The 26945-nt window shown below is 39.5% G+C and overlaps 1 protein-coding gene across 16 annotated transcripts in view; it reads left to right on the top strand.

Moving 5' to 3' along the window:
- The window catches only part of CLEC16A (C-type lectin domain containing 16A), a 188109-nt gene that overhangs the window by 138680 nt on the left and 22484 nt on the right, over positions 1-26945 (top strand). For 12 of the 16 annotated variants that reach the window (XR_012161151.2, XM_073362451.2, XM_073362442.2 and 9 more), the window contains one exon: positions 2057-2224. Coding sequence is in view for 14 of the 16 variants with exons in the window: in XM_073362451.2 (XP_073218552.1) it covers positions 2057-2224 (168 nt within the window). In the remaining 2 variants the exon portion in view is untranslated. Of the gene's footprint in view, positions 1-716; positions 743-2056; positions 2225-9277; positions 9453-12672; positions 14104-15208; positions 19054-26945 lie in introns of those variants that run through there. The other 4 variants (XR_013636404.1, XM_073362453.2, XM_073362452.2 and 1 more) reach the window with 4 other exon arrangements.

Genomic DNA, 26945 nt, shown 5'->3' with positions numbered 1-26945 from the left:
GATCTGCTCTTACGTGTCATCCAAAGCATCTGAAATACTGTGTCCCAGGAGAGGAATCTTGAAACCAGTGTCCAGTTTCTAAACAATAGATCTTAACAATATCTTCGCATTATAGCAAAATGCATATTCATGTATGATAATGTCTGCCCCAGCAGGGAGGAGGAGAGAGTGAATGAACCACGTTAGTGTTGCTTGATTCACTAATGGAAGGTACTCAGATACTATGCTGATAAGAACGGTATGAGAAGCTACATAAAATAGAATGTCAGCAGTTAAATTTTCTGAACTTTTATGCATTGAGATGTAGAAAGGAGTGTTACCTATGTAGGTGGTTATCGATCAGGTAGGGTGTCGTAAAGGGAAGGGTAACCACCTTTCTGTATACAGTGCTATAAAATACCTCCTGGTCAGAGGGAAAACCCTTTCTCCTGTAAAGGAGTAAGAAGCTAAGGTAACCTCGCTGGTATCTGACCCAAAGTGACCAAAGAGGGGACAAGATACTTTCAAATCTGGAGTGTGGGGGAACAAAGGGTTCTGTCTGTCTGTGTGATGCTTTTGCCGGGAACAGATCAGGAATGCAGCCTTACAACTCCTGTTAAGTTAGTAAGTAATCTAGCTAGAAAATGCATTAGATTTCTTTTGTTTAATGGCTGGTAAAATAAGCTGTGCTAGAGGGAATGTATATTCCTGTTTTTTTGTCTTTTTTGTAACTTAAGGTTTTGCCTAGAGGGATTCTCTGTTTTGAATCTGATTACCCTGTAAGGTATTTACCATCCTGATTTTACAGATCTTTTACCTTTTCTTTAATTAAAATTCTTTTAAGAACCTGATTGATTTTTCATTGTTCTTAAGATTGAAGGATTTGGGTCTGTGTTCACCTGTACCAGTTGGTGAGGATTATTATCAAGCCTTCCCCAGGAAAGGGGGTGTAGGGCTTGGGGGGGATATTTTGAGAGGAAGACATCTCCAAGTGGTCTCTTTCCCTGTTCTTTGTTTAACACGCTTGGTGGTGGCAGCATACGGTTCAAGGACAAGGCAAAGTTTGTACCTTTGGGAAGTTTTTAACCTAAGCTGGTAAGAATAAGCTTAGGGGGTCTTTCATGCAGGTCCCCACATCTGTACCCTAGAGTTCAGAGAGGAGAAGGAACCTTGACATAGGGATTGAATGTATAATAGCTAAGGCCTAAATCAATGCAGCGCATGGTGAGGATTGGAACTAATCGGGTGAGTGAATGGAAGAGGATAGAACATACAGGGAAAGGGGATGGGCAGGTGAGAAAGGAAACTGAACATCTTAGTTATTTGATTACTGGAGAGCATCAATCACTGTCTGGAATATCTGTAATATGAAACAATGTATAAAGAAAATCTGTAGTAGTATTAAAATTAGTGACTCAACCTCAACTAAGAATTATTCGGTCTAGAGTTTGAAAATCTGTTTCTAATGTTTCAGTGCTATGTGAAATATACTTATGCTTTGGTCCTGTGAATTATAATTGTGCAGTCTAATTCTTTGGTCTTCTTGATTTCTGGTATCTAAATTAAGAGTAAGTTCAGAGTTAAGATCTTCCATGGAAGTAGACCTAAAATAGTGTGGGTGGTCACACACACTGCAGATATTTACTTACCAGATTACCTGTCTCCAAATGGCTTGGCCTGCTGCCGTGCACAAACATAACTAATGAATGTCCTTGTTGATGGATATTTCTTACTATGATACCAATTTTTGAAATGGCTTGCAACCATCACGTTTATGTAATGGAGACATATTGCAAAAGGCCTGTTTCCTCCTTTAATAAATATTGGGGTTTCCCTAGTATATACATGAAAGGGAGTGCAGTTTGCAGCCACTTGTTGCCTTTCCCGCCCTGTAATTACAGGGCAAAACGAGCAGCAAGCTGTTTTTATTCAGAAGATGCAAGTATGAGCAAGCTATGTAGGTTGATCTAAACTAGCTATGGTCCCAAGATTCTGGGCAAGTTGGCAATGTAATTCTCACATTAGATCTCCTTTTTATAGATTTTTATTAACAAAAAATCAATTTGTTTAAATGTAGCTCTCCTGGATCTTCCTGTCCAGCCTTCAACTGAAGTGATGGGTTTTGGACACAGCTCTGCATCTACATCACAGCACCTGCCATTTAGATTTTACGACCAGTCACGGCGTGGCAGCTGTGACCCTACTGTACAGCGATCTGTTTTTGCATCTGTTGACAAAGTCCCAGGTAAGCCAGAACTTCTGATGAAGCAAGCTGCTGCTCCATGTCAGTCAAATATGTGAAACGTGTGGCACAACCTTTGCCTCTTGAACTTTTTGAGCAAAACCTCAGCCTCACCAGAAATGTATTTTTTTTTCTTTCAATATTATCCTTTTTAAACTATCTTGTTCTATTATATGTAACTTATCAAGAAGTGAAACCATTCTATTTTCAGATGTTAAAAACAAGCAAGTTGTTTCTCTAAACCTAGGTCAGAGTGTCTCCTTAAATAAGATATATCTAATGGTTGGTATTTTGCCATCTGTCTTGTCTTCAGATTATAAATAGGTCTGTTCAAAAATTTCTTAGAATTACAACCTTGAAACTTCTTAGAAACACTCAAAATGTTACTAATCAAGTTGTGGTAGTTTCATCAGTAGTACAAAATGACTAGTTCAGCAAGGTGTGGTTACCCAAAAACACTGATTCTAAGGAAAAGATGACTGCACATTTTAATGCTTATGTTCTGTGGTGTAAGCTTAAGATAGGTAAGATCCAAGTCTTTCAAAGCTCAGTTTCTAAAAATTCAAAAGTTGGTTTACAAGTTCAAGGCTGATTAGCCCAAGCATTAGTAAATATATTATAGAAAATGCTCTTGTAAGTGGCAGAGAAGCACAAGCTAACCTGATAAGTCTTTCCACCTCCAGCTTGTGATGTGAAGGTGCTTGTGCAGATGAGTATGCACTGGATACCTGAATAATTAGTGATATCTGGTACTTATCTGAATGCTTGTTGTATAGCTTATAATAGTATCATATGGTCCTAAATTTGTTGCTTTTTTTAATAATGCAGTAGAAATGTCTGTCAAATGGCTATTGGTACAACTTTTAAATATATTAAAATTGCTTGGTGACAAATCTAAGTGTTTTGGCCTCCAGTTCCAAATGATTGAAAGCTAACTGGGTCACTGGGAACAGCAGATAGGAAAAAAAATTGGGCTAAACTCAAATGTAGAGAGACACTCCGGGATGAGCCTCTAGGAAGAGTTGTTTAGTTAAGCAATATTTCATAACACGAGGTGCATAAGTAGCTTCTTGATGCATGCCTCAGTTGTGTTGTGAACAAGATGCCAAAGGTACATCTTCAAGTACCAAAGAAGTGTACTAGGTCTTCTAGTACACACCCTGTCACATATTACTGCTGTTGGAGTATGGGTCATTTAATGTCACGTCTTTTAAAAATCACATATCTTGTCCTCTCTGAATAGCTCCTTGTGATACAGAGGTTATAAATAGATTTTCTCAACTATTATGTGAAATCGGGCTAGTGAACAGATAACGTCGTCTTTAGTATGGAAATAGCAACATTTATAAGTTAATAGAAAGGTTTGAAATTCATTTGAGGGCTTCAGGAAATGCAGAGTGCACCTTTGCAATATCTCGTGGAAATGAAAAGATAGGGCACCTGTTCACAATGTATTCTGTGGTTCGGAGGTCTCTGCATGCATACTCTGGCGAATCTTTGATTCTCCATTTTTGCATCAGGTATTCAATGGTGGGATCATCTAGGAGGTGCTTTTTGTTTACTTCAGAGCCTGCCCATTGCACTCACCAGGTGTCTTCTGGGTAGGAGTTGGATGACAGAAGAGCTTTTTCAGCTGCCCAGAATGGTTGGTGGAACTTAAAGCAAGTGTGAGGTGGATGAACAAGGTTGTCATAGAGCATTTTTTGTTAGTGAGAGCATTCTTGTACCCATGCAAGATATCCTTCCTCCAATCATCTGTTAAGAGATGGCTGTTTGCGAGGACTGGAATCCAAGGCACTAGAGTGGACTTTAGACTCATAGCTGTATTTAGCTGGATATAAATGAGGTCCATGTGTGACCTTCTTCCCCAAACGTGTGCAGTATTTGGCCATGCAATAAATTAAAGCCACTTTTGCCATTGTAGCGCATGAGCATCACAGCACCAGCTAGAACCTGCTAGCTTTTGGATGATATTGATGCAATTAACAGAGAAGTGAAACCATCAAACCTTGTTAAACTGTGGTTGAGAGATTTTCACAGGACCAGTAAGGGTGTAACCAGTGCAGATTATGCGGCTAGGTTACTGTTTCCCTGTCACATCTGACTCAAGACTTCCATGGGAAAGGTGTGGTTGGAAAAGATGCCAAGATTCTGAAGGGGAGTAATCTCCTCTGAGTAGGTTCACTGAGTAAGATCATTGTCATAAATTATCTCAGCAAGTAACAGTACTTCTGCAAGGAGGACAAGATAATCAATGCAAATGGCTGACACTATTGTCAGGCATTCCTAATAAATAGTTATAATTGGTAGAGACTGGAGACTGTTTCATTGTTTGCATGTGCAAAAATGGAAAAAAGCATTAACATTTAACATGGTGTCAGACACTCAGGACAGGAAATTAAAAATATTAAAGTTACTTCCATGCAGTTCACTTGGCCATGGTGCTCATTCTAAATGTTTTATGGGTGTATATTACAATAGTCAATGATATAATGGGGTTCATCTTTAAAAAAAAAAAAAAAGCAGTGGATATAACAAAGTATAAAAATGCTACAATAAGTACATTATGGCCAAGTTAACATTATTGGAATTGCACACTTCTCTTAGAGTTATAAGGTTAATGGTTTAATCTGACTTTTTTGGGAGGAAGTGAGCACCCATAGCTCCCTTTGACTTCAGTAGAAATTGTGAGCGATCATCTTTAGTAACTGACTGAAAAGGAAGATTAGAAATAAAGCTCTGGCACTTTTAAAATTTATCTGACAAGTTGCAGTTGAGTTATATTGTCCCTGTACTAGTCATTTTCTACTGCTGTATGTTTCAGTGCTATTAGAAACTGATATTCAGTACACGTATGCTGATGAGGCAGCAAAGTTCTCTCTATATTTATAGAGAACACAAGACTTGCCTCTTCTTTCACAGACATGGATTCACAGAGTAAAATAGGCAAAGTAGTCTAAATTAACATGCTTCAGCTATTCCAGAAATATTTTTCCAAAATAACTAAAGGTACCAGTATACAGGAATATTCAGTTCATTATGTCTGCCTACTCTATGCCACTCACTCCATGTTCTCGACTATTAGTGCTACACAGCTAATATAGCTATTGTAAAGTCTCCTGTGCCTCACATATAAGCAAACTTGTCAACAAGGTTCTCATTGCGGAATCTTTATTGCTTGTTGTAATCAGCAGAATTAAATAGATTTATCAGATCTGTTTTGGATCAAAATGCACCAAAAAAAGCCGCCAGAGTAGCTTCCACGAAATTTTGCTTGGCATAGAATGTATTAGCTTAGTAGTTCATTTAATGTTAATATACTGAAAATAGAAGGCTAGGGCTGGACTGATATGTTTTTGAACTCCTCTCTGCACTGGTACCTAAATATGGCTGTACCTGTAGACAGGGTCCATGTCCTGGGCAGAATGTTAACAAGAACCACTGCTCTCTCCTGACCCTCTGCTGTTCCGATCACATACAAATCAAAGGGGCATAGAGGACTAAAGATCTCTACCCTGTGCAGTTTAGGAGGCCTGGACAAGTGCTGGGACAATAGTCTGGTCAGAAGCTCTAGGTCCTTTATCCACTGCTCCCTCTTAAACTGGAAGTGAATGAAAGTTAAGTTCCTAATTTACACAGAAGTAGGTCTTTTGTCCCTTCATGCCCTTGTCCATCTCCTGGCCCCCCAGAAATCTCCACCTCCCCTGAACAGCAAAGTGTCAAGGGCCCATGTACTCTGCATCAGGCTGCACCTGAACTCTGTAGCATTCCCATGTGGCAAACCAGAAATTCTGTGGTAAAGCCAAAAAGGAGAGAATTTGTGAATTAAAATATGAAAAAATGTAGTCAGTAAAGAATTGGTGTTGGTATTTTTGTTAAAATGATCAGTGGAGAAATGGCTAATGGCATTTGAATGATCATAATTTGGCTTTATATACTTACACTTCTCAGAGCTACTATTTCAAACTGTCTGCAGATTTCACTGCATGAGTTACACTGTTCACCTTTTGAAGGGTTCTTTAGCCGCTGCAGTTGTGAAGACCTACATTTAGATGAAAACTTGAATTTTCAAGCACAATTAGGAGGCAACTTTTGAAAAGAGCAATTGAGACTATTTGCATCACATTACATGAACACAGATTGTGTACATTATATAATTACCTTATCCGAAAAAGTCTTCTGCTCCACCTTGCTCTTACTGTTTTATGGCGCAACATGAAAGTTGCTTAAACAGTGTGTGTGGCAATGGTGGTTTGAAAGAAAAAGGGCATGAAGGAGAACTGAAATGTGACAAGAATGCAATGTACCATGACTACTCTTCTTATTATTGTGTTTATGATGCGTAATACGCAAATACATATTGAAAGGTTTTTCTCAACACAGATGATTCACCTGATGAATGGAGCATGTTTTATCAGAGAGGAACAAGGAACAATTTTAACATATTCCCAGAAAACCCTCGTAGCACATTAGTGGCCCCAAACTGTGAAGACTGAGTAACACTTTCCCAGAATTATTAATCAGTCTTCACAGATTGTGGCCACTAATACACTAGGAGGGGTTTCTGGAAGTATGTTAAAATTTGTTCACCAAAGTGTAGAGAACTTTGAGATCCTTTCCATGGTTGTCATGTTCACCACCTTCCTGGATACTGCTAAATCATTGCTGCCAGAAATGCTGTATTCTTGGAGCTCATAATAGTACTTTTGAATTTTTTTGTGGAGAGGATCCGACTTCCTCAAAAGGGGAAATTACTTTATAAACATTTCCTTGTGAAATATTTCGAAACGGAAATATCACTTAACTTGCCCACTAGCCTCCTAATTTCAGATTACACCAGTTAAACACTGAGCTGTATATTCAGTATATTTTACAGGAAGGACTCTTAAATATTTCCAACATAATGCTCTTTAATCTGTTTTACCAAGTGGTGCCACTGCCCTACTTGCTTATGGTTCAGAGGGACTTTTCTTTAAATAAGAAAACAATAGATTCCTCTGTACCCCCCATCCTCTTCAGCGCTGTATATACCTCTTGTACATGGGGCTTATCGCAGACTAATGGGAAGAGTTTGTGGAAAGCCTCTGAAGAATATTAGCTGTGCATTGCTGGTCATTGCCCCTTTCTCATTTCAAAATCTGAACAAAAAAAAAAAATTTCCCTGTACCACTCTAGGTTAAGATTCTTTTATGTAGATTTTAGTTAAGGGTTCTATACTTCTTAAAATTAAGGGAAGGTGATGACATCTATCCCCCTTTTGGGGGTCAGGTTGGAGAAGCACATATTACAGCTGGGATAAATGAAGCCTTGTTCATAATACTACTTTGGTTCACTAATATTTTTGTTAGGGATGGCAGATGACTTGTGGACAAGGTCAGTTTTGTAGTCTTTTCCTCCGCACGGGGCAAAGGGATCAGTTTACCTAAATCATTGACTAGTGACTTGATTTGTCTGAAATGCTGACCATCTGTACCTCTCATTGACTTCAGTGAGGTTTTTGAGCATGTAGTACTCCTGAAAATCAGGACAAAGATCTGTTTGGCCTGGACTATGGGACTCCTGGGATATTCCAGACCTTCATGCTGATCACCTCCCACCTTCCTAATTATCTGCTGAGCATTGTAGCAAAGCGACAGCTCTCCTGTACTTTAAGACCAGCTTTCTGTTGAAAGCTCAACTCTTCTAAGTGCTCTAAAATCTCTGTGGTTACTTGGATTGTCTTGTAATTCGGCGTGCCTTATGAGGACATGCAGTTCTACTCGTGATCCAAATTTGGGGCCACTTGACCAAGGGGGACTTGAGATACCCCAGACCTTCATTCTCATCACCATCCACTGTCTTAACCTCACTTCCAAGGTAACTTTCTACAGTACTTGTAAATTCTGTTTAGTTTGGATATCAGATAAATACACCGAAGCATTTACTTCAAGAAAATATAGGTCAGCAGTGGTTTTAGAACATCTGAAGGGCTGTTTGTAGTTAAGGAATTGTAGTGCTTTACTTTTTTTTCCTGTTACAAAATATGTATTAATGTCTCCAAGCAATGAATACTTAAAGATTAGTTGTTTCTCATTAAACAAAATGAACTGCTGATTTCAAAAATGATACCTTAACATTTACTTTAGCTCCTGGTTCATAAGCTCCTACAATGGAATTGTGGGAAAATCAAAACATGAATGAGTTCTAATTTGAGAAATGCTGTGGAGATGGCTAAATTATCCTTTCCTTGTTTCATAGTTCGCCTAATAGCATGGTGGATTGTAGACCATAAGTAAGTTTAAACAAACCTAAATCACTCCCATTCTCTGTGGGGGAAAAACCCCAGGCACAGTACTATGTCAGCCTGCTATGGAAATAATCGCTATAGGGGATATAGAGGCTTTTGGCAAGTCTAAGTGCAAGTCTAATTTGAAAAACTCACATTTTCACGCATTCTTACTCTATAGATCTGTTCCGTGTTTGTAGTCAGTCATACCTGCTGATTTTAATGACAAGATGATATTGCTTTTTACTCCTGTTAACTCTGCAGGGCCAGAACAGTAATGAGGAATGGACTGGATTCTATTTCTTCTTGTTCACTGTCAGCAGAAGCGTTTGAAATTTAATCAGTTAGATCTGTGCAAACTTATTAAAGGAAGTGGAGTTGGATCAGTGTATCTGAGCACACAGTTTGAAAGCATTAGGATTGCACAAGTGTTACTGCCTAAGGTGGACTGCAGAACATTAATTACTATTAATGTGTGAAAATGAAAGAGATCATCTGACCTCTTAAATCCTAGCATTGAATTTATAGGAGTCACAGTTGGAAAAAATCTGATCTGGTAAAAAGCTAAATGTATTTGAGGTGGAAATAATGGATCCCCACAATGGCATACTTTAAATGGTCACTTTTCTAAAAAGAACTACACTTCTAAATAACACGTTAAAGGAAAGCCCAAGAATTTTGGACTCCTATAATGTGTGCTGATGCTTTTAAATATCTGTGTGTCGTTTATTTCCATTAGAGCCCCTCCATTCCAGTTCAGATGCATTGTTTGAATTTCTTTGGCTTTACAGAGCAAGCGCCTCTCCAAATGGCAGAAAAATGTTTGGCAGATTGTAGCACTTAGTGCGCTCTTCACATCATCCATCCATCTTCTAGAGGGATAGCGAGGGAGCAGGGGCTGTCAGGAATACAAAGGGCAGCATAGTTCCTGGGGAGAATGTGCTGTGAGGAGTATAAGATGATGTGGTGAGTAGCTGGGGTTCCTTCACTGGTATTTTAGGGTCCTCTGGCTCCACAGTAGATTTCCCTGTGTACCCACAAGCTTAAAAGTTTTTCCCCACAGTAGTCATCTGGATAGGCCTTCCGAATTGTCTATATTGAATATTATAGCAGAGCAACAGCTCTGCTGTAGTTAAAGTTAAGACCAGCTTTCTGTTTAAAGCGCAACTCTTCTAAGTGCTCTAAAATCTACACCTTTACATTTGGTGTGCCTAATAAGGACATGGGGTTCTGCTAGTGATCCAAATTTAGGGCCACTTGACTAAGGGGAGCCTGAGATAAAAACCAGAGTGCAGATCATCACAACAGGGTCTCCAGCAGTTGAGGATTACACCAACAGAGTGCTTGGCACCCAGCAGCTCTTTGGGGAAAACCAAATTAAAACGTTATATGAAAAAGATTTTGCTTCTCCAGTTAGCCTCACGTGCTTATTCTTGCTCCTAATAGATTGTACTGAGTGTGAATAGACAGAGGAGTTAGCAGCAGTGCTGTGCTGTGATATTTTTAGTAAGGCATGCAATTCTACACATGTACTAGGTGGTCCAATATGTCATCCTTCGTGCAGCATTACCTTGTGTATATGGCATATACAAGGTCAAACTGTGTGGAGGACACCATTTTGTTCTACAAAATGGCATCCTCTGTGTGCATCTGGGGGCCGGATAGCATTGTCCCATGGGCTGGACCAATGGGCGTACAATGCATGGCTTGCATACATACACAGCATACCACTGGTTAGCAGGATTGTTAGTCTTTGAAGTTTCACACCAGCTGAATACCTCAAGAGGATAAGCAGTTGTTCTTTGAACCCAACTTCCCCAGCTAGTGTCCGTTCAAGTCCCACCTTGGACAGAAAACAGGAAATGGTTGGGAGGCGTATTACTAAAATCTGCCTCTGTCAGGGTGGCTTCTGTTTTGGGGGAAGTAATCAAAAATATTTTGTTTAAAAATAAATAAAGATAGCTGAATGCTTGCTGGCAAGGAAGGTTCATTTTAGGGGGTGGAGGAGTTGGAGGAATAGGGGCGAGAGGGGCTTGAGGCTGCATTGAGGGGAGAGGGGATAGATGGAGATGGGTGGTAAGAGAGGTGAGAGGGGTTGAGAGCTCAAGAGGGAGGGTGTAGGTCATTGGGAGAGGAACTGGGGAGAATAGGAGCAAGGACAGCTGTCAGTCTCAGGTTCTCCTCTTCTCTGTGTGACAGGATCTAGGGGGGTGTCTTCCTACTCCATGTGACTGGGATCTGGGGGTCTCTGCCCCCTTTTTTGTGGCCCAGGTTCTGGGGGCCTTGCCTTTATGGGGAAGGGTCACCTTCTTTGAGCAATGCCCCATAATACTAGGCAGACATACTCGCACTCTACCTTTTCACAGCAGAGCTACCTGCACTTTCCATACACTCTGAAATGGAGCCTATGCCCCCAACAGAATCCCACACTTGTAAAATTAACAACCATTTCATACCTTCACATTTTCACACAGGATACCACCTAAACCTATACTGTTCCCTGCCCATCTTTAAATCCACAGACTGATCTCACATCGCACCTCACTACTGATATTACCCATGGCAAGAAGACCCCAGGGCCCTGCCACTGACACAACCTACACAGTTCTGTATTGAGATGATGCAGAATGGAACCTCCACATACATATGCTTCTCTTTCGTTGGATAACATATATGGAGGGACTGAGAGCCAGATCTCCTCATATCAAAATCACAACATATTCAATACAGCTACACTTAACATAGTGAATGCAGCTGGAGTGCTTGCAGCTAATTCCCAGTGGCTATTGCCAGCTCCAGGGGGTCAGAATTAAGGTTCTGTGGGCATTTACGTTAACTGAAGTTTGAGTTTTGCTGAATTCGATGTTCAGGAAGGACATGAGCTATCGATGGACAGCCTAAACTCTGTTAATGAACTTTTTTGCCCTTTAATCATTCCGAATAGGAAGCTTGCAAAATGCATGTTAAATAATTCCTACTAGGAAATACATCACTGCCAGATAATCAAAGCTCTAAAGCATTATGAAATATGTATTTAGCAGCAGTTCCAAATGTTTCATGGCAGACGCTGCTTTTGGTCACTTTGAATAGCTCTTTGATGGATTTCTTGATGGCAAATATATTAAGTTAAATTACAGTGCTAGGTAATTTTTTTAAATGTTTACTTTTTGGAATGCTACCTTATGAAAAAGAGATTAAAGTATTTTACACAAAGGGTGGCACTTTCAAAGTCATCCAAGTGACTTAAGAACATGCGTCCCGTTGACTTTCAATAGGACTTGGACTCCTCAATTCTTGCTTAAGGTGAAACTCCGAACTTCAGCAATTTCAGTATATCCAATACTTCTATGCCTTCTGTGCCTTTTATTTTTTTTAGACACCAACATCAGTTAACCATGAGTGGATCTAATTTTCACTCTCATCTCTGCATTTTCCCCTCATTTGTGGGAAATTTTAAATATAAGATCAATAATTATATAATCTAGTTTTGCTGTGATTTTGATATCAGGAGATCTAGCTATAATTATATATAATAAAGAGCCAGGCCATAAAAATAATCATAGAATCCTAGAATATCAGGGTGGGAAGGGACCTCAAGAGGTCATCTAGTCCAACCCCCATTCAAAGCAGGACCAATCCCCAATTTTTTCCCCAGATCCCTAAATGGCCCCCTCAAGGATTGAACTCACAACCCTGGGGTTAGCAGGCCAATGCTCAAACCAATGAGCTATCCCTCCCCCCTTAAAAATGCTTTTTTTATTTGCCTTTTGGTTTGTGAGCACTTGGGTCACATTTTCTGGCTTTTCTCCACACTCATGAAGGCTAGAAACCTTTATTTTATTTTATTTTTATTTTTTTTAATGACAGCAGAGATTGTTGCATTGCAGGACTCCAGAAGTTTGGGAAAACACCAGATATGAGACTTGTGATCGAGTTGCAACAGCTGTCAGTACAAGGGATGAGATTATCATGTGTTTAAGTGCTTTGTTGAATCAGGACGTATATCCCTGTGCATGTCACTAAAAACCTAGCCACTACCATCTGCTAAAACTAATATTTCCACAAAATATTTGGAAAGCTAAACTTTGGTTGGAATTGCAGCTTCATACATACAGTAGCACATTTTTCTCTTCAATGAATTTGTTCATCTTGTGTTCAAATAGTTATGTCCGCTTTTTGATTGCAGACAGAGCGTCTTTTTAATGCACACTGAAAATAATGTATTGGAACATTTTGATAGTCATCTGCAAAGGTAAAAGAAAGGAAGATGGAGAGACATGACAAGCTAATGGAGAGGAAGATAGGTCATTGAAGCTCAGAAGAGAGGCAAAACCCAAATCAAGGATTAAGAGAACTGTGGGTGGGTGAAAGGACCATTTAACAAGAAGCTACAGTCATCTTAGTGAAAAGCTGTGGACTTAAAAGGTGATAGGAAGGAGTGGGAGTAAAATTACAGTCATTGAATACCGAAAAAACATATACTACATGGCAAAATGTTGAGACTAAAAATTATTAGAGCATGTCTGCCATACAATCCATTTTTGGGTACTGATTAGAGCTGTGCAAACTGCTGGCAGCAAAACCCTAGACTCCACAAAACTTGTCAGGTTTTGTGTTTTTTGTACCAAACCTGGTCTGAGCTTCACATATGTAATATTTGTGACCACAGATGGATTATTTTGAATCAAAACAGTGCAAAATTTGCAGTGATGGTTGACAGAGTTTTTGAGATTTGGGGTTTAAACCTATGCAAGTTGAAATTGAAGAGAATGTTTGAATGAAGTTGTGTGAGGGAAAACCCCCACTTTTTGGCAAAGATGTGAAATATCAACAAAGAACATTTGAATTTCAAACTTTGTTTTTTACTTACTGTACATGCACAGAGAAGCCTGAGTTATGGATTGTTTGACTTATCTTGTAAAGTTAAGAATGACAATCCAGGAGGAGGTGGAAAGTTGGCCAGAACCTGCTGGTTTGCTCTTGGGCACTCTCAAACTGACTCTGCAGATCAGAGTTATTAGAGCAGTATGGGGAGGAAAAGAAACGACGACACCGGAGCTTAGGTGAATGGAGATATGACTGTATGGGAGAAAATTGTGTTTCTCGGTGGAGGACTGTGTTCCATGTCTCAACTTTGTGGATTTTTTCCTCCACTATGTTTTGTCTGATCTGTAGAACTGTCTCCTTATTTGAGATGACAGAATTAAAGCTAAACCATTCAGAAGTAGAGGCAGAGGGGGAAACTCTGAAATTTAAGACAGAGCGAACATGGCCTTCATCACCCTCAAAGAAATACAGTAGTATTGTTAAAGTAAAGCTGAAGAGATACGGCAACTTCATGTCTGCACTGAAACATCAGTGGCATCTTATAAAGCATTCCTTGGCAATACTGTTAATATGTATGTAAGAAACTTAATGTTGCCCTGTGAAACTTGTCCATTTTCATCATGCAGAAAAGGCATTCTTCTATAGCAGCTTAGGGAAATGCATCCTTCCTGGTATCAAGTCTTAAATTTCAAGGGAGCATGTTGCTAGATACAGAAGGTTCACACCTTCTTGTCAACTGTCTAAATGGGCCGTCTTGATTATCACTACAAAAGTTTTTTTCTCCTGCTGATAATAGCTCATGTTAATTAATTAGCCTCTACAGTTTGCATGGCAACTTCCACCTTCTGTGTGTGTGTGTGTGTGTGTATCTTCTTACTATATGTTCCATTCTGTGTATCTGATGAAGTGGGCTGTAGCCCATGAAAGCTTATGCTCTAATAAATTTGTTAGTCTCTAAGGTGCCACAAGTACTCCTGTTCTTTTAGAAGGTTCATGGTTATTGGAATGGAAATGGGGCACATGCATCAGTGTCTGCATTTCTAAATTTTACCTTTACCACCACTTGAAAGCAAGCTGCAGAGGTTACAGATAAAGGTACTTTTAGGACAGGGGTGGGCAAACTTTTTGGCCTGAGGGCCACATCGGGTTTCCAAAATTGTATGGAGGGTCAGTTAGAAGAAGCTGTGCCTCCCCAAACAGCCAGGCTTGGCCCGGCCCCTATCCGACCGCCCCCCCTGCTTCTCACCCCCTGATGGCTCCCCCGGGACTCCTACCCCATCCAACCCCTCCTATCCCCTGACGCCCCCCCCCCCCCAAGACTCCTGCCCCATCCACCACCCCCTGCTCCCTGACCGCCTCCGGAACCCCCGCCCCCCACCACCCCATCCAACCCCTCCTCTCCTTCCTGACTGCCCTCCCAGGAGCTCTGTCCCATCCAACCCCCCTGTTTCCTGCCTTCTGACAGCCGCAACTGCTATCCACACCCCCAGCCCCTGACCACCCCGTCGAACTCCCCTGCCCTCTATCCAACCCACTCCCCCCCGCCCCCTTACCGCGCTGCCTGGAGCACCGGTGGCTGGCAGCGCTGCTGCCGCGCAGCGCAGAGCACCAGGTCAGGCAGGGACTCTGCAGCTGCGCTGCCCCAGGAGCTCACAGCCCCCCAGCCCAGAGCATTGCACCGGTGGCGCAGTGAGCTGAGGCTGCGCAGGAGGGGGAACAGTGGGGGAGGGGCCAGGGGCTAGCCTCCCGGGCCAGGAACTCGGGCCAGGCCGGAGGGTCCCACAGGTTGGATGTGGTCCACGGGCCGTAGTTTGCCCACCTCTGCTTTAGAACCTCTTAGGTCTCATTTCACTTCCAATAGCCATGACTAACTCTGCTTACTTTTTTCTTTGCAGATTGTTCCTGAAGAAGTCTCATGATTGAAATATATCTTTCTTTATCAAGGCTCTCAAGCTGAGGCATTTTAGACGATTAAAAATTTTTTTAAAAAATGAGATTTTTAACATCCCACTGCAGCACCTCTAAAATTCATCTGCAGATAAAGTGCTTAAAAACTTGTATTGATTATTTTTATTCTCCATTGATGTGACTTGGTGTGGGTCATCTTTTTCTGTTTTCAGCATGCATTCTTACTGAATCTGCTTTTATGTTTTCTTGTGTGAGATGATAGCCACATAAGATACTATTTCTTTTCTCTCATTAGTCAATGTAGCATTGTGTTAATTTTCCGAAATAATTGTTCTGAAAGTTTGCTGTACTTCTAGTTCAGGCCCTGCAAGGAGGAAAATGTTTTATAGAGGGATACATTTTCATTACAAAATAGTTGGCAAATTTTGATTAATATTTTGTTCCAGATAACTTAATATAAACCTTCTACTTGTGGTCACAATTTGGCAAAACCTGTATTGACCTAACACTCAGTTCATGGGAAAATGTTTGTTTTTTTCCCACTTACTGGTTATCGTGTGACTTACTTTTAAAAGTGAATGTTGGTAGCAAAAAGTATATAGCTTTGATGGGTAAATCACATTTTTTACTATGTAAAAAGCTCACGTTTTGGAGTATGCTCTCATCTGAGCTCACCTTACTTATCTCGTACTCACTGAGATAAATTATTCTCCAATGTATGTCATTTGTACGGACCCAACTTTGATTACTTATAAACATTAACTGTAATGTAAATTGCAGTCTTCTGTTCCCGTCAAACAAATTGAGGCACATTAAGCACTTTTGGTACGTGCATTCTATGATTGTATGTTTGTAGAAAGCTCAACATAATGAAGCTGAGCAAGCTGCTGCAGTGAAATAAATCATAACTTATGCGTATTTCCAATGGCAAGAAACTGGATTTTGTTAAACTTCAGATAAAGAATTTAACACTGAAAAATTACTTCATATTTTTGTCTGATTGCAAAGAAGGTATATTTCTGCTAGGTTTAACTATTTTAGAGACCAGGTGGGTGAGGTAATGTCTTTTATTGGACCAACTTCTATTGATGTGAGAGAGAGCGGTCTCTCACCAGCAGAAGTTGGTCCAATAAAAGATATGACTGCATCCCCTTTGTCTCTAATATCCTGGGGCTGACACGGCTACAACACTGCACAGGTTTAACTATTGATGGTTTTGTGAACTATTAAACTTTTGTCTGAAAACATGGCATATCTTTTTGCTTTGTCTCCCTCCGTGAAACACACAGAAGCACAGGCTCAAAGGGGGAGCGCCCTGCCTCAGAAAAAATGGTCTGCATGTTTTTCAGATATTTCCTGCATCTATTATGAGAAATATGTCTAGGACTATAAGCAGGCGTATAAGGAGATACTTCATTTTAATGAGAAGTTGAGGCCGCCTTTACTGTGCTTTAATTTCTGTGTGGACTGGTTTTTTTATCCGTTTTTGAATTTATTTAACTTAGTGGCCTAATGTCTGCCTAATTCTACTCATACTGATAACATAAAGTGCCTGACATGCAAAGAACATGATAATGTGGGAAGTATACTGGAAAAATTGCCAACAAAAAAGAGCAGTGCTCACAGAACAGCAGTTCCTGCCAAATATCAATCTAAGTCCTTTAGAAGATTTCAGCTTGCTGGTCAGCCCAGTGCAGAAAGATTATGAAACTTTCTTTCTGAATGACAATATTGAAATGCACACTAGTAGTTACAAGTGCCTTTTATGCAAACTAATTGAACAGTCACAGACATAGACAAAGACATAGCAGGCTTACGCAGAGGCTTTCAGTCACTGAAGAGCCGCAACCCCAGTCCAATTAACTTTGGTAAATGTAATTAACAAAATCACAATTGTTGTTTTTATATTTTCTTTTCCTGTCATTACTGTGTACTGTTGATATGTATGTTAACCAGAAGCTTCCTCTTTCTTGTTCATCTGCTGCTGCCTGATTGATTAAATGCTACAATTAGATGAATGTAGCATCAAAGTTACTTTGTATTGTGTGAAGGATTCAGATGATAGGATAATTAGAAATGAGCCAAGCTGTGTTGGAAGAAAACAAGTGACCTCTACAATTTACAGGTCAAATTGGGACAGGTGGTACTGAGGGGTGTGGTGGGTTGTTTTGTTTTTTTTTAAAGGTGCTTGTTGATGCTCACTTAAACTTTTCTCATCTATGTGATCTTGTTCAGATACATTTGTGGGAGTTCATAGCCAATAAAAGGAAGAAATTTGAGGTCCAACATTAATTTGAGATTTGGAGAAAGCTCCTAAGTCCTAGATGGTCTCTAGCAGGGCATCCTCTTCCTGTTGGCAGCCTGAGGTACTGAACAGACTTGCCACACTCAGCATATGCCTCTTGGCTAACAAAACAGATTTCACGTTGCTGGCTCTGCAAGACAGTCTTAAGTGTACTGAGACAGGTAGCTTGCGTGTTAAAAAAACTGTAGTTTGGACAAAGCAAGTTATTTAATAATGGATGCAGACAACCTCAGAAAAATAAACTCTCAGTTTCACCACTGAGAATCTAAATCTGTGTTCTCTAAAGTAAATTTGGATTTTTTCTCTGGACTTCCAATATGTTTGTTGATAGAGCTCTAGCTGTGCAAGCAACCCTTGTGGGCTTACAGAAATGTATGCGCTTAAAATTTTATTCTCATTAATTTTATGCTAAAAATTTAAGCATAGATGTAAAAACAGCTGCAACAGACTAGTCATTGGTAAAGCTGAGGAATTACAAATCAAGAACAGTGGATGGGATTTTACTTTAACATAGCTGTTGACGGGACAATTGAGTTAAGCAAAAACAAATTTATACGTAATATTTTAATGGTTAGAGAATGAGAGCAGGAGATAGGATTCCTGGTTTCTATTCCCAGCTCTATTGCAGATGTTGTCCATGGCTTACTGGCGTCTGTTCCCATAATCTTTAAAATGGGCATGAAACTTTCCTACTTCACGGGGGCAATTTGAGCATAACTGTGCATAAAGCTTTTTGAGATCCTTAGCTGAAAGTTGCTATAGAAGCATAGATTACACGAAAGTCAGCACAGCAGTATAGTTTTAGGTCTTATTAGATTTAATAGGCAATTAATGTACAGTTCTAAGGTCTAATTGCTTGTCCTTAAATTCTTAATTATGAAAGCTGGAATTGATGGGGTTTTCATCTAAAACTTCTCAGGGAGTCACAGCAATGATCAAGTGAGGAGGTCAAAAATTCAAAATTAAATGTATGTTTTCATTTTAGAAGTTTTGTGATGTTCAGAGCTGGATGTCTGTAGGACTAGGTATCCAAGATAGGTGGAGGCCTCTTCAGCTCTTGCAAATGGGGGTGTAGTAGATCCCTTAAGCCCATATGAGAGACTGCACACACACCCTTCTCAAAAAAACAAACACACATGCACCCTTCTCTGGAAAGAGACACTAAAGTCACACTCATTGACTGTACTAAAAATGGATTTTTATCCAATCTGGTAGACAGCACGGCTTAGTCGAGTAAAGACACGAATGAAGATACACTGCAAAGCTGCCAGCTGAGGTAGAGTAGAAATCCCTTCTTAAGCCTAGCAATATTGATCTGACTATCACTGAGATACCAAAATATAGACCCTTCTAGTGACACTTCCAATCACTTTTTAGAGTTGAACTACTTTTTAAAGGAGTTATTACGATAGATAAAGGGTATGTTCCCGAGTACGTACCTTACATGTCTCTCTACATGCCCAAGCCATGCCTCCCCGTGTATGCTGCTGCCGTTTGCAGTGTATTACGATTTCAAACTACAGAGGGCTTTGCAACCAAAAAAGAAAAGTCAATATCTCTCTCCCCTAGTCCATTGTCATTTCTGTCATGAAACTTCTAGGCTTCCCATATAAAAAAGGATTTAGCAGAGCATTCTCCTTCCATCTGACTTTTCATCACAGATTAATTGTAATCACATAATTAGCAAGCATCACATAATTTCCCCCAACACTAACCCAAAATCTGAAAGAAAAATGAAAGCCCTATCCTTATTCCTTAGTAATTTGGGAAAACTGGATATGCATAAAAATATATGTATATATTCTGCATTGCATTTCCTGTTCCCAAAGCTAATAATCTCTTCTCTGGTTCTTGTTTTAAAAGTACTCTACTATTACTGGTAACATGTAATTGTTCCCATTTTCCTCCTGTAATTTATGAGATAAGTTTTCATTTTATACTTTTCCAAAAATGTTTGTTTTGGTTATGGTCTCCCCTCAGACTCATAACATATGGGAAGGAAAGGCATTTTTCAAAATTGCTTTCTTGTACATTTGAACAGCTTTGACAACTGAGAAGAGATATTTGTGAAAGTAGCTGAACTTGTGGATGGACAAAAATTGAATATAATCTTTTAAAGTATTAAGAAGCTCCTTTTATGTGCTGTTACTCCTACCCTGTGTCATTCATAGTGTGATCATGGCTATATGTAGCTAATGGGGACTAATTAATTATTGCTTAACCTAGCCAAAAAGTCATAAGTGGTTCTCTTTAATAGATGGGACAAATAGTAATCCTAGTGAGGAAAGTGCAGTGTATTGCCAGACATCTGCATCTGATATTGTGTGCACAGCTCAGTTTATCTAATAGCACTGGTTATGACACTGTTGCAACAAACAAGGCCTTTTTTCTGAGAGATGTAGAGCATCTGCAAAAAAAATTTAATTCAACAGTGTCAGCATCCATTGGAGTAGACTTCAGATTTGGGAGTCAGGAGGTACTTAGCTTATTTCAGAATGGGGATATCGTCTGTTATATAATTCAAAGGAAAGAGCAGTATTTTTCTAGAGTGGATACATTTTAGGCAAGTAAAAAATTATTAAACTTCGTTCACTTCTGTAGGGGAATAAAATGCTAACGAGCTAGACCATATTAAAAGTTAAGGAGGAAAAGGATTAATCAAACTAGTTAACATAATAGAAGAAGAGGGAAGTTGTGTTATAAGCTATATGAAATGGGATGCAATTTACTGTGATCTGACTCAGTCAAAGCATAGATCATGCTGGTAGCAGTGTGTATAGTTAAAGTTGCAGAACACTTTCTATTATAAGAGTCTGTTTTCAGTTGCTTATAACTTTGATAGATTTTACCCATTTGAGCTGAAATTTCTGTGCCAGGTGTCTATCTCTGACATTAACTTTTTTTGCTAAAATATAAAAAAAAAATTTTTCCAAGAATGAAATTAGGAAAATACGTTTGGCCAATGCTTAAAAAAAAAAAAAGTCTTAACTGCTGGGAAGTTCCAGTATCTCTATGCTTTGATGCAGGGACTTGAAATTTGGCAGAGAGGTTGCTCTAGTCCCAGTGAATAACCACCCACATTTGTATGCCTCTGAAAATCACTATTTGCACATTCTCAGTAGAAGTTTATTAGAGTTTGGTCACAAAATTCTCCAACATTCCTTCTTCACTGAGGAGGACTTTTCCTGCAATTACTCTTCCCATTTGTCACTGTGGCACTGGACACCAGACCTGATCAGGGACACGTTCTTCTGTGTTGTCAATGCTCCCACTTCTGACACCTAAACATCATGGATGAGAAGGAGAAAGTACCAGACTCTACTGCAAGGGACTGACTAGTGAGGGGAGGGATACAGTGTGTGGGGAGGGGAGAATGACAGGAGTAGAAGGATTTGTAACTGCTAGAGAATATTCTCCTCTGGCCTTGGAATGGAATCCAGGATTCCCCGTCACAACATTCCTCTGGTGCCAGCAAATATTCGTTAATCCCACTGTCAAAATGTCTCATACTCTTTTGTTGTCTGGAGGATCCTTGTGTTATTTGTTTCATAATATGGAAGGTGTGTAATGAATGAGGGTTGGGATTGCAGGAATGGTCTCATAGTTAAGACTGTTGAGTGGCACCCCGGAGAACTGGATTCTGCTCTGCCACAGAGTTTGTATGTGATAATAGGCAAATAACTTACAATGGCTCAACGCGAAAAAAATAGTTTTGTGTTCCTCATGTGCTGGGTGCTCAATTTGAGATTTAGGGTCTGATCTGTAAAACTACTGAGCTCACACAAGTGCAAGTGAAGTCAATAAGTGTTTGATCTGAGTACGTATAAAGTGCTATAAAATGCTGAGTACTCTGCAAAATGAGGCCCTATGCTTCTTAAATTGATCACCCAAACTTAGCGCATACTTTTGGCAGCTTTGGCTTTAATCTCTCTCTGCCTCAGTTCTCTATCTGTAGAATACCCTTTTTCTGACACAGGTATATTGTGAAGACAAATTCATTAGTGTTTGTGAAGCAGTCATAAAATATCCATGAGGAAAATAATTCTTTATTCAGTGCAACATTTGGAGAGTGTGCAGTAAATAAGATGTGAGACTACACACTGATGAGAATAAAAAGATATAATAAATATCTGAATCCCTTTGCATTGACATGAACATTAATACTCTACTTTGTTTCCTTCCAAATACATAAATGACCAATGCAGTTATGGGTGGATCTCTATCCACACCCTGAGTATCTAGAAAGCTGCAGCCTGGGGATATGAAGGTACAAACTAAGAGCATAGTCCTGCAAAACCCTCATCATCTCACAGAAGTCAGTGGGGCTATTTGTGTGACATAGGACTGATTTACACACACAATTTTTACCAGTATAACTATTTGGGTTAGGGGTGTGATTTTGTTTTTACCAAAATAGTTAATCCACTTCAGTCCCTAGAACGGATGCAGTTCTGCCGGTGTAAAGATGCATTATACTGGTATAGCTTTTTCCTGTCCTTGTTGAACCATAGTGAACACTTGCAGGAGGAGCAAAATAATAAGAAAACTTAAGTTTACAAAAAATTAAATATAAGCAAGTTAGAGGTAAGGAGTAGCAACGTGAACTTTAATTTGTAAAACTGGCAGAACAGAAGGCAGTCAGTGATATGAAGCAACAGGCTAGAGTTCTTAACAAATTAGTCCTGACTACTTCGCCACGTGTTCTTTTTAATAACCTGGTTGAGAAGCAGCTGCCAGCTCTGTTTAATGTGCACCTTTAAACGTCCGCAGATCGGCACCTAATTTCTCTGCTCAGGGAGGAGCCTACAGTTGTTGCAGAATAGGGTTGAGGATTCATTGTTATAAAGCTCTCTGGAAAAGGTTACACACTGCCTACTCATACTACACCCAAATCTGGCCTATATCAGGCTCACTCTTCAAAGAGCAAAAAAAGTCTTGTAAAAGTGAGTGCGAGAGAGAATTTTCCTGTGTCTAACTCATTATCGGGGTTTGACTGACATGAAAAAATGGAATTGAAACTTTTGTGATTCTCAGAAATGATTGTGCTTGGCCTGTGTGGTCTCAAGGCCATTGATTGTTCCCTGTTTCCCAGCATAACTGGTCTTCCAAAATGTGAAGTATGTACCAGAAACCTAATATGCATTTATTTTTGCAAAAAATAAACTTCAGTGGGCATGAATGCTACAGAACTCCTTCAGATTTGAAGTAGTTCAGTTTGTGGTTCCCTTCACATAAACCATCAGGCACCATTGTATGCAGCCTCAGTTTGTTAATTCATCTAAAAGATTGTGGAAGATCAATCAGTTTGGTTTCTGAAACAAACATAAATAAATCCTTGTGTTTTACAATATAGATAGCTGCTTACTACACTATTGTTTTTCTCTAAAATAGGTCTATTCTACTATGGTTATGTGTACATTTTTGAAACAGATTTTGATGTGAGACTTTATGAACATTGACTTAAAATATCAGAAAATCCTGATATGTCACTGTAAGTCTTCCACAGTGGATAGGTGTATGGTCTTAATGAGATGGACAGAATAGTGTGTAAACATCGAGCTATAAGAGTATAGACACAGCTTTTATCTGCACACTTCATAATCTTTACTGTTACTACCATGTTCTCCATAGATTCTTTAAAATAGAGTCAGGAATGGCACTGTATCCTAAAATGAAGGACTGTGGTTAAGTTAGAAGATTTTTCAGGGAATTATGGAACAAAGTCATAGGAGATATTGTAGGAATATCATGGCATGTGATAAGAGACGTTATGGTGGATTTATGTATTGTAACAATGAAATTTAGAATTACAGCAAATAACATTCAAAAACTTATTTAAATGGAAAAGTACAAGCACAGTCTCTAGAGCCAACTAAGAACTAAGTCTCCAGCCCTGCAACAAGCTCCATGTAGGTCTAAAACCGCAGGTTGGCGTTATAAGTATTAACTTTCTCATTAAGACTACCTGCTGCTAAGTAATGTTAAGTAAAGTAAATATGTATTAAGTTATCATTTCTGTATTTAAATATTTCCTTAGGAGCTTAATAAATTTTCTTTCCATTCCAAGTACCAGACCGTGATTTAAATTGAAATATTTATGTAAGCAACCATGGGTGCTGCCACAACCCCTTGGCTTGAAGTGATTTCCATCATGTATAGGGTTTACAGTTGGTTCAATGGCCCCTCTATACAAATTGTTCCAGCACCCCTGTAAGCAGCCCTAATTAAAAAGCAGTGTCTGGAACTGCAAAAGCTTGAGTGAATTCGAGAGAATTATTTTAATTTTTAATTTTCCATCTCATTACAATGGATGTAATTTTAAAAACTGGGATTTTCAAAGACACCTAAGAGAATCAGGCACTCAATTTCCATTGAAAATCAATCAGATTAGGGGACCTAATTCCATTTAAGTAGAGGGAAAATCAAAGCCTAAATGCATGGAGTGAAATGCTGGTCCTAAAGAAGTCAATGGAAGTTTTGCTGTTCACTCCAGTGGGGCCAGGATTTCACCTTAGTATGCCATGTGGAATTTACTATGGTATCTTGTATGTTGCAACAACGTATTTGTACAGTGATAAATGTTTACGCTGAGGAATACTGAATTTATTATGGTATATACAAATAATGGAAACAAATTAATCATTTAGTATGTCTGTATTTTTGCATAGCATTGGAAGTATTTATTTATCTTACCTTTGAGTATCCAACTAAGGTACTGACAAAATGTTTAGTGAGGGAAGCACTGGTCATTTAATGTTCTGCTTTGTGGGCTAATTAAAAAACAAAAAACAAGAAATTCAACTGTCAAAATAAAGTGTCTGCCAATAGGAAATTGAAATATCAAGTTGCTTAATTTATGGTTAATACAGAATTAGTTTCCAGATAATAAATTCAGGGATTACATCAGAAACAACAAACAAACAAAAACGAGCTAAATGAGGGATTCAATGGGCAAATGCTTTTGCTAAGAAACAGGCATCAGAGTTAAGTTCTGCTTCAAAAATCAAGGCCAAGCTTTATCTAAGGGTATGTCTAAACAGAGATCTGATTGCAGTACATGTAGACGTACCTGAGCTAACTAATCTAGGAATGAAGCTGCAGCACCATGGGCCAGCTAGCTGCCTGAGAAAGTGTCCACTGTCCCACTTGTATGGCCCTTGATGAAGCCTTTGCTGCTCCAGCTTAACTGCTATTGGTACCTTGATAGGTTGGGTATATCTACAAGAAAGGTAGTTACAACCCATGGTTGCAGAGTAGTCATATCCTTAGAGACTCCACCATCCTAACATATATGACTAGCCTCTAACCAAAAGGAGCGCACCTTACCTTAGACCTTTGTTCCTCCTATGGCGCTGAAACTTTGGGCAGTCCAGTTCCTAACTGTGATACTTCTTCCCAGGTGATGCCTGTTGTCATAAATATAAAAGGAAGGCTAACCACCTTTAAATCTCTCCTGGCCAGAGGAAAAACCCTTTCACCTGTAAAGGGTTAAGAAGCTAAAGATAACCTCGTTGGCACCTGACCAAAATGACCAATGAGGAGACAAGATACTTTCAAAGCTGGAGTGGTGGGAGGGGTGTGGGGGACAAAGCGTTCTCTGTCTGTGTGGCTTTTGCCGGGACAGAGCTGGAATCCAGGTCAGAACTCCTGTAAAGAGTTAATAAGCAATCTAGTTAGATATGCGTTAGATTCTGTTTTGTTTAAATGGCTGATAAAATAAGTTGTGCTGAATGGAATGTATATTCCTGTTTTTGTGTCTTTTTGTAACTTGAGGTTTTAGCCTAGAGGGATTCTCTATGTTTTGAATCTGATTACCCTGTAAGGTATTTACCATTCTGATTTTACAGAGGTGATTCTTTTTCTTTAATTAAAATTCTTCTTTTAAGAACCTGATTGCTTTTTTTATTGTTCTTAAGATCCAAGGGTTTGGGTCTGTGTTCACCTATGCAAATTGGTGAGAATTTTTATCAAGCCTTCCCCAGGAAAGGGGGTGTAGGGCTTGGGGGAATTTTGGGGGGAAAGACGTTTCCAAGTGGGCTCTTTCCCTGTTATATTTGTTAGACACTTAGTGGTGGCAGCAATAAAGTCCAGGGACAAAAGGTAAAATAGTTTGTACCTTGGGGAAGTTTTAACCTAAGCTGGTAAAAATAAGCTTAGGGGGTTTTTCATGCAGGTCCCCACATCTGTACACTAGATTTCAGAGTGGGGAAGGAACCTTGACGCCCATGCATTCAGTATCCTCTGTCAGTGTCTTCTCCCAGTTCTTTTTTGGCCTTCCTCGCTTTCTCTTTCCTCCCTTGGGTACCCAGTTTAATGATTGCTTGTCATGCCTCCCGTCTTCCATATGGTGTATGTGTGCCAACCACCTAAGCCTTCTTTCTTTGATGATATTGTGCAACAGGTCCTGACCTGTCAGCTCCCTTATTCTCCCATTGGTTGTTTTCTTTCCATAAATGTATAATATATTCCTCAGCCATCTGTGATCAGCCTCCAATCTCTGTTAGCCACTGTCATTGTCCAAGTCTCTGCTCTGTATAGTAGTGGGCTCACTACTACCTCATGGTATAATCTGACCTTTCGTTTGATGGGGAGACTTCTGTTTGACCAGATGATGATCATCCTTCCAAAAGTGTTGTTTCCTAATCTTGTATGAATACGTTCAGATGTTGCCATGCTCCCCAGATGACAGAACTCTTCTACTTCTCCAGTCTCTTTTCTGTCTAGTTTCCTTCATAATGATGGTTTTCTTTGCATTTACTTTCAGTCCAATTTTTTCTGCTTACCTCTAATACAAGGGCAGTCATTAAGTTCCACATCTTACTTAGAACAGTGATGTTGGCAAAGTAAAGGTCGTGTAACTCGTATCTGCTAAACCATTTTATATTGTCCACAATGCTTTTTGTTGCCTGCTTCATCACCCAATCAATTGCTAACGCAAAGAGGATTGGTGATACACACACCTTTGTCTAACTTCAGTTACAATGTTGAACTATTCACCCAGACCTGTTTCTGACTTTACAGCATATCTACTTCATCATGTAAACTCCTTATCATGTTGATCAGCTTGCTGGTCTCCCATAGCTTTTAGTCTCTCTGTGGACATTAGCTTACGCTTTCTTGAAGTTGATTAAGACACGCTTTTGCCAAGCAGTATCTTTTTTGGTGATCTGTCTAAGAAGGAATATCTCTTCAGAACATGATCTACTTGGATGGAACCCAGCCTGTTCTCATAATATCTCATTCACTGCCTTCAGTGATTAAAATGTCATGTGACGTTTTAAAAAATAATTTAAGCATTCCAAATTCTAAATGATTTGTCAGAGTAATCTACAGTGGGTTCTTACTACACTTAGCTATTTACAGTGAGCAAGTATTTCATTGTGTGTGTATTAGTGCTTTAACTGGGACTATAGTATAGC

The sequence above is a fragment of the Lepidochelys kempii genome, chromosome 10 (assembly GCF_965140285.1).
Source record: "Lepidochelys kempii isolate rLepKem1 chromosome 10, rLepKem1.hap1, whole genome shotgun sequence".
Taxonomy (NCBI): Eukaryota; Metazoa; Chordata; order Testudines; family Cheloniidae; genus Lepidochelys; species Lepidochelys kempii.
This window is presented reverse-complemented; position numbering and strand designations above follow the sequence as displayed.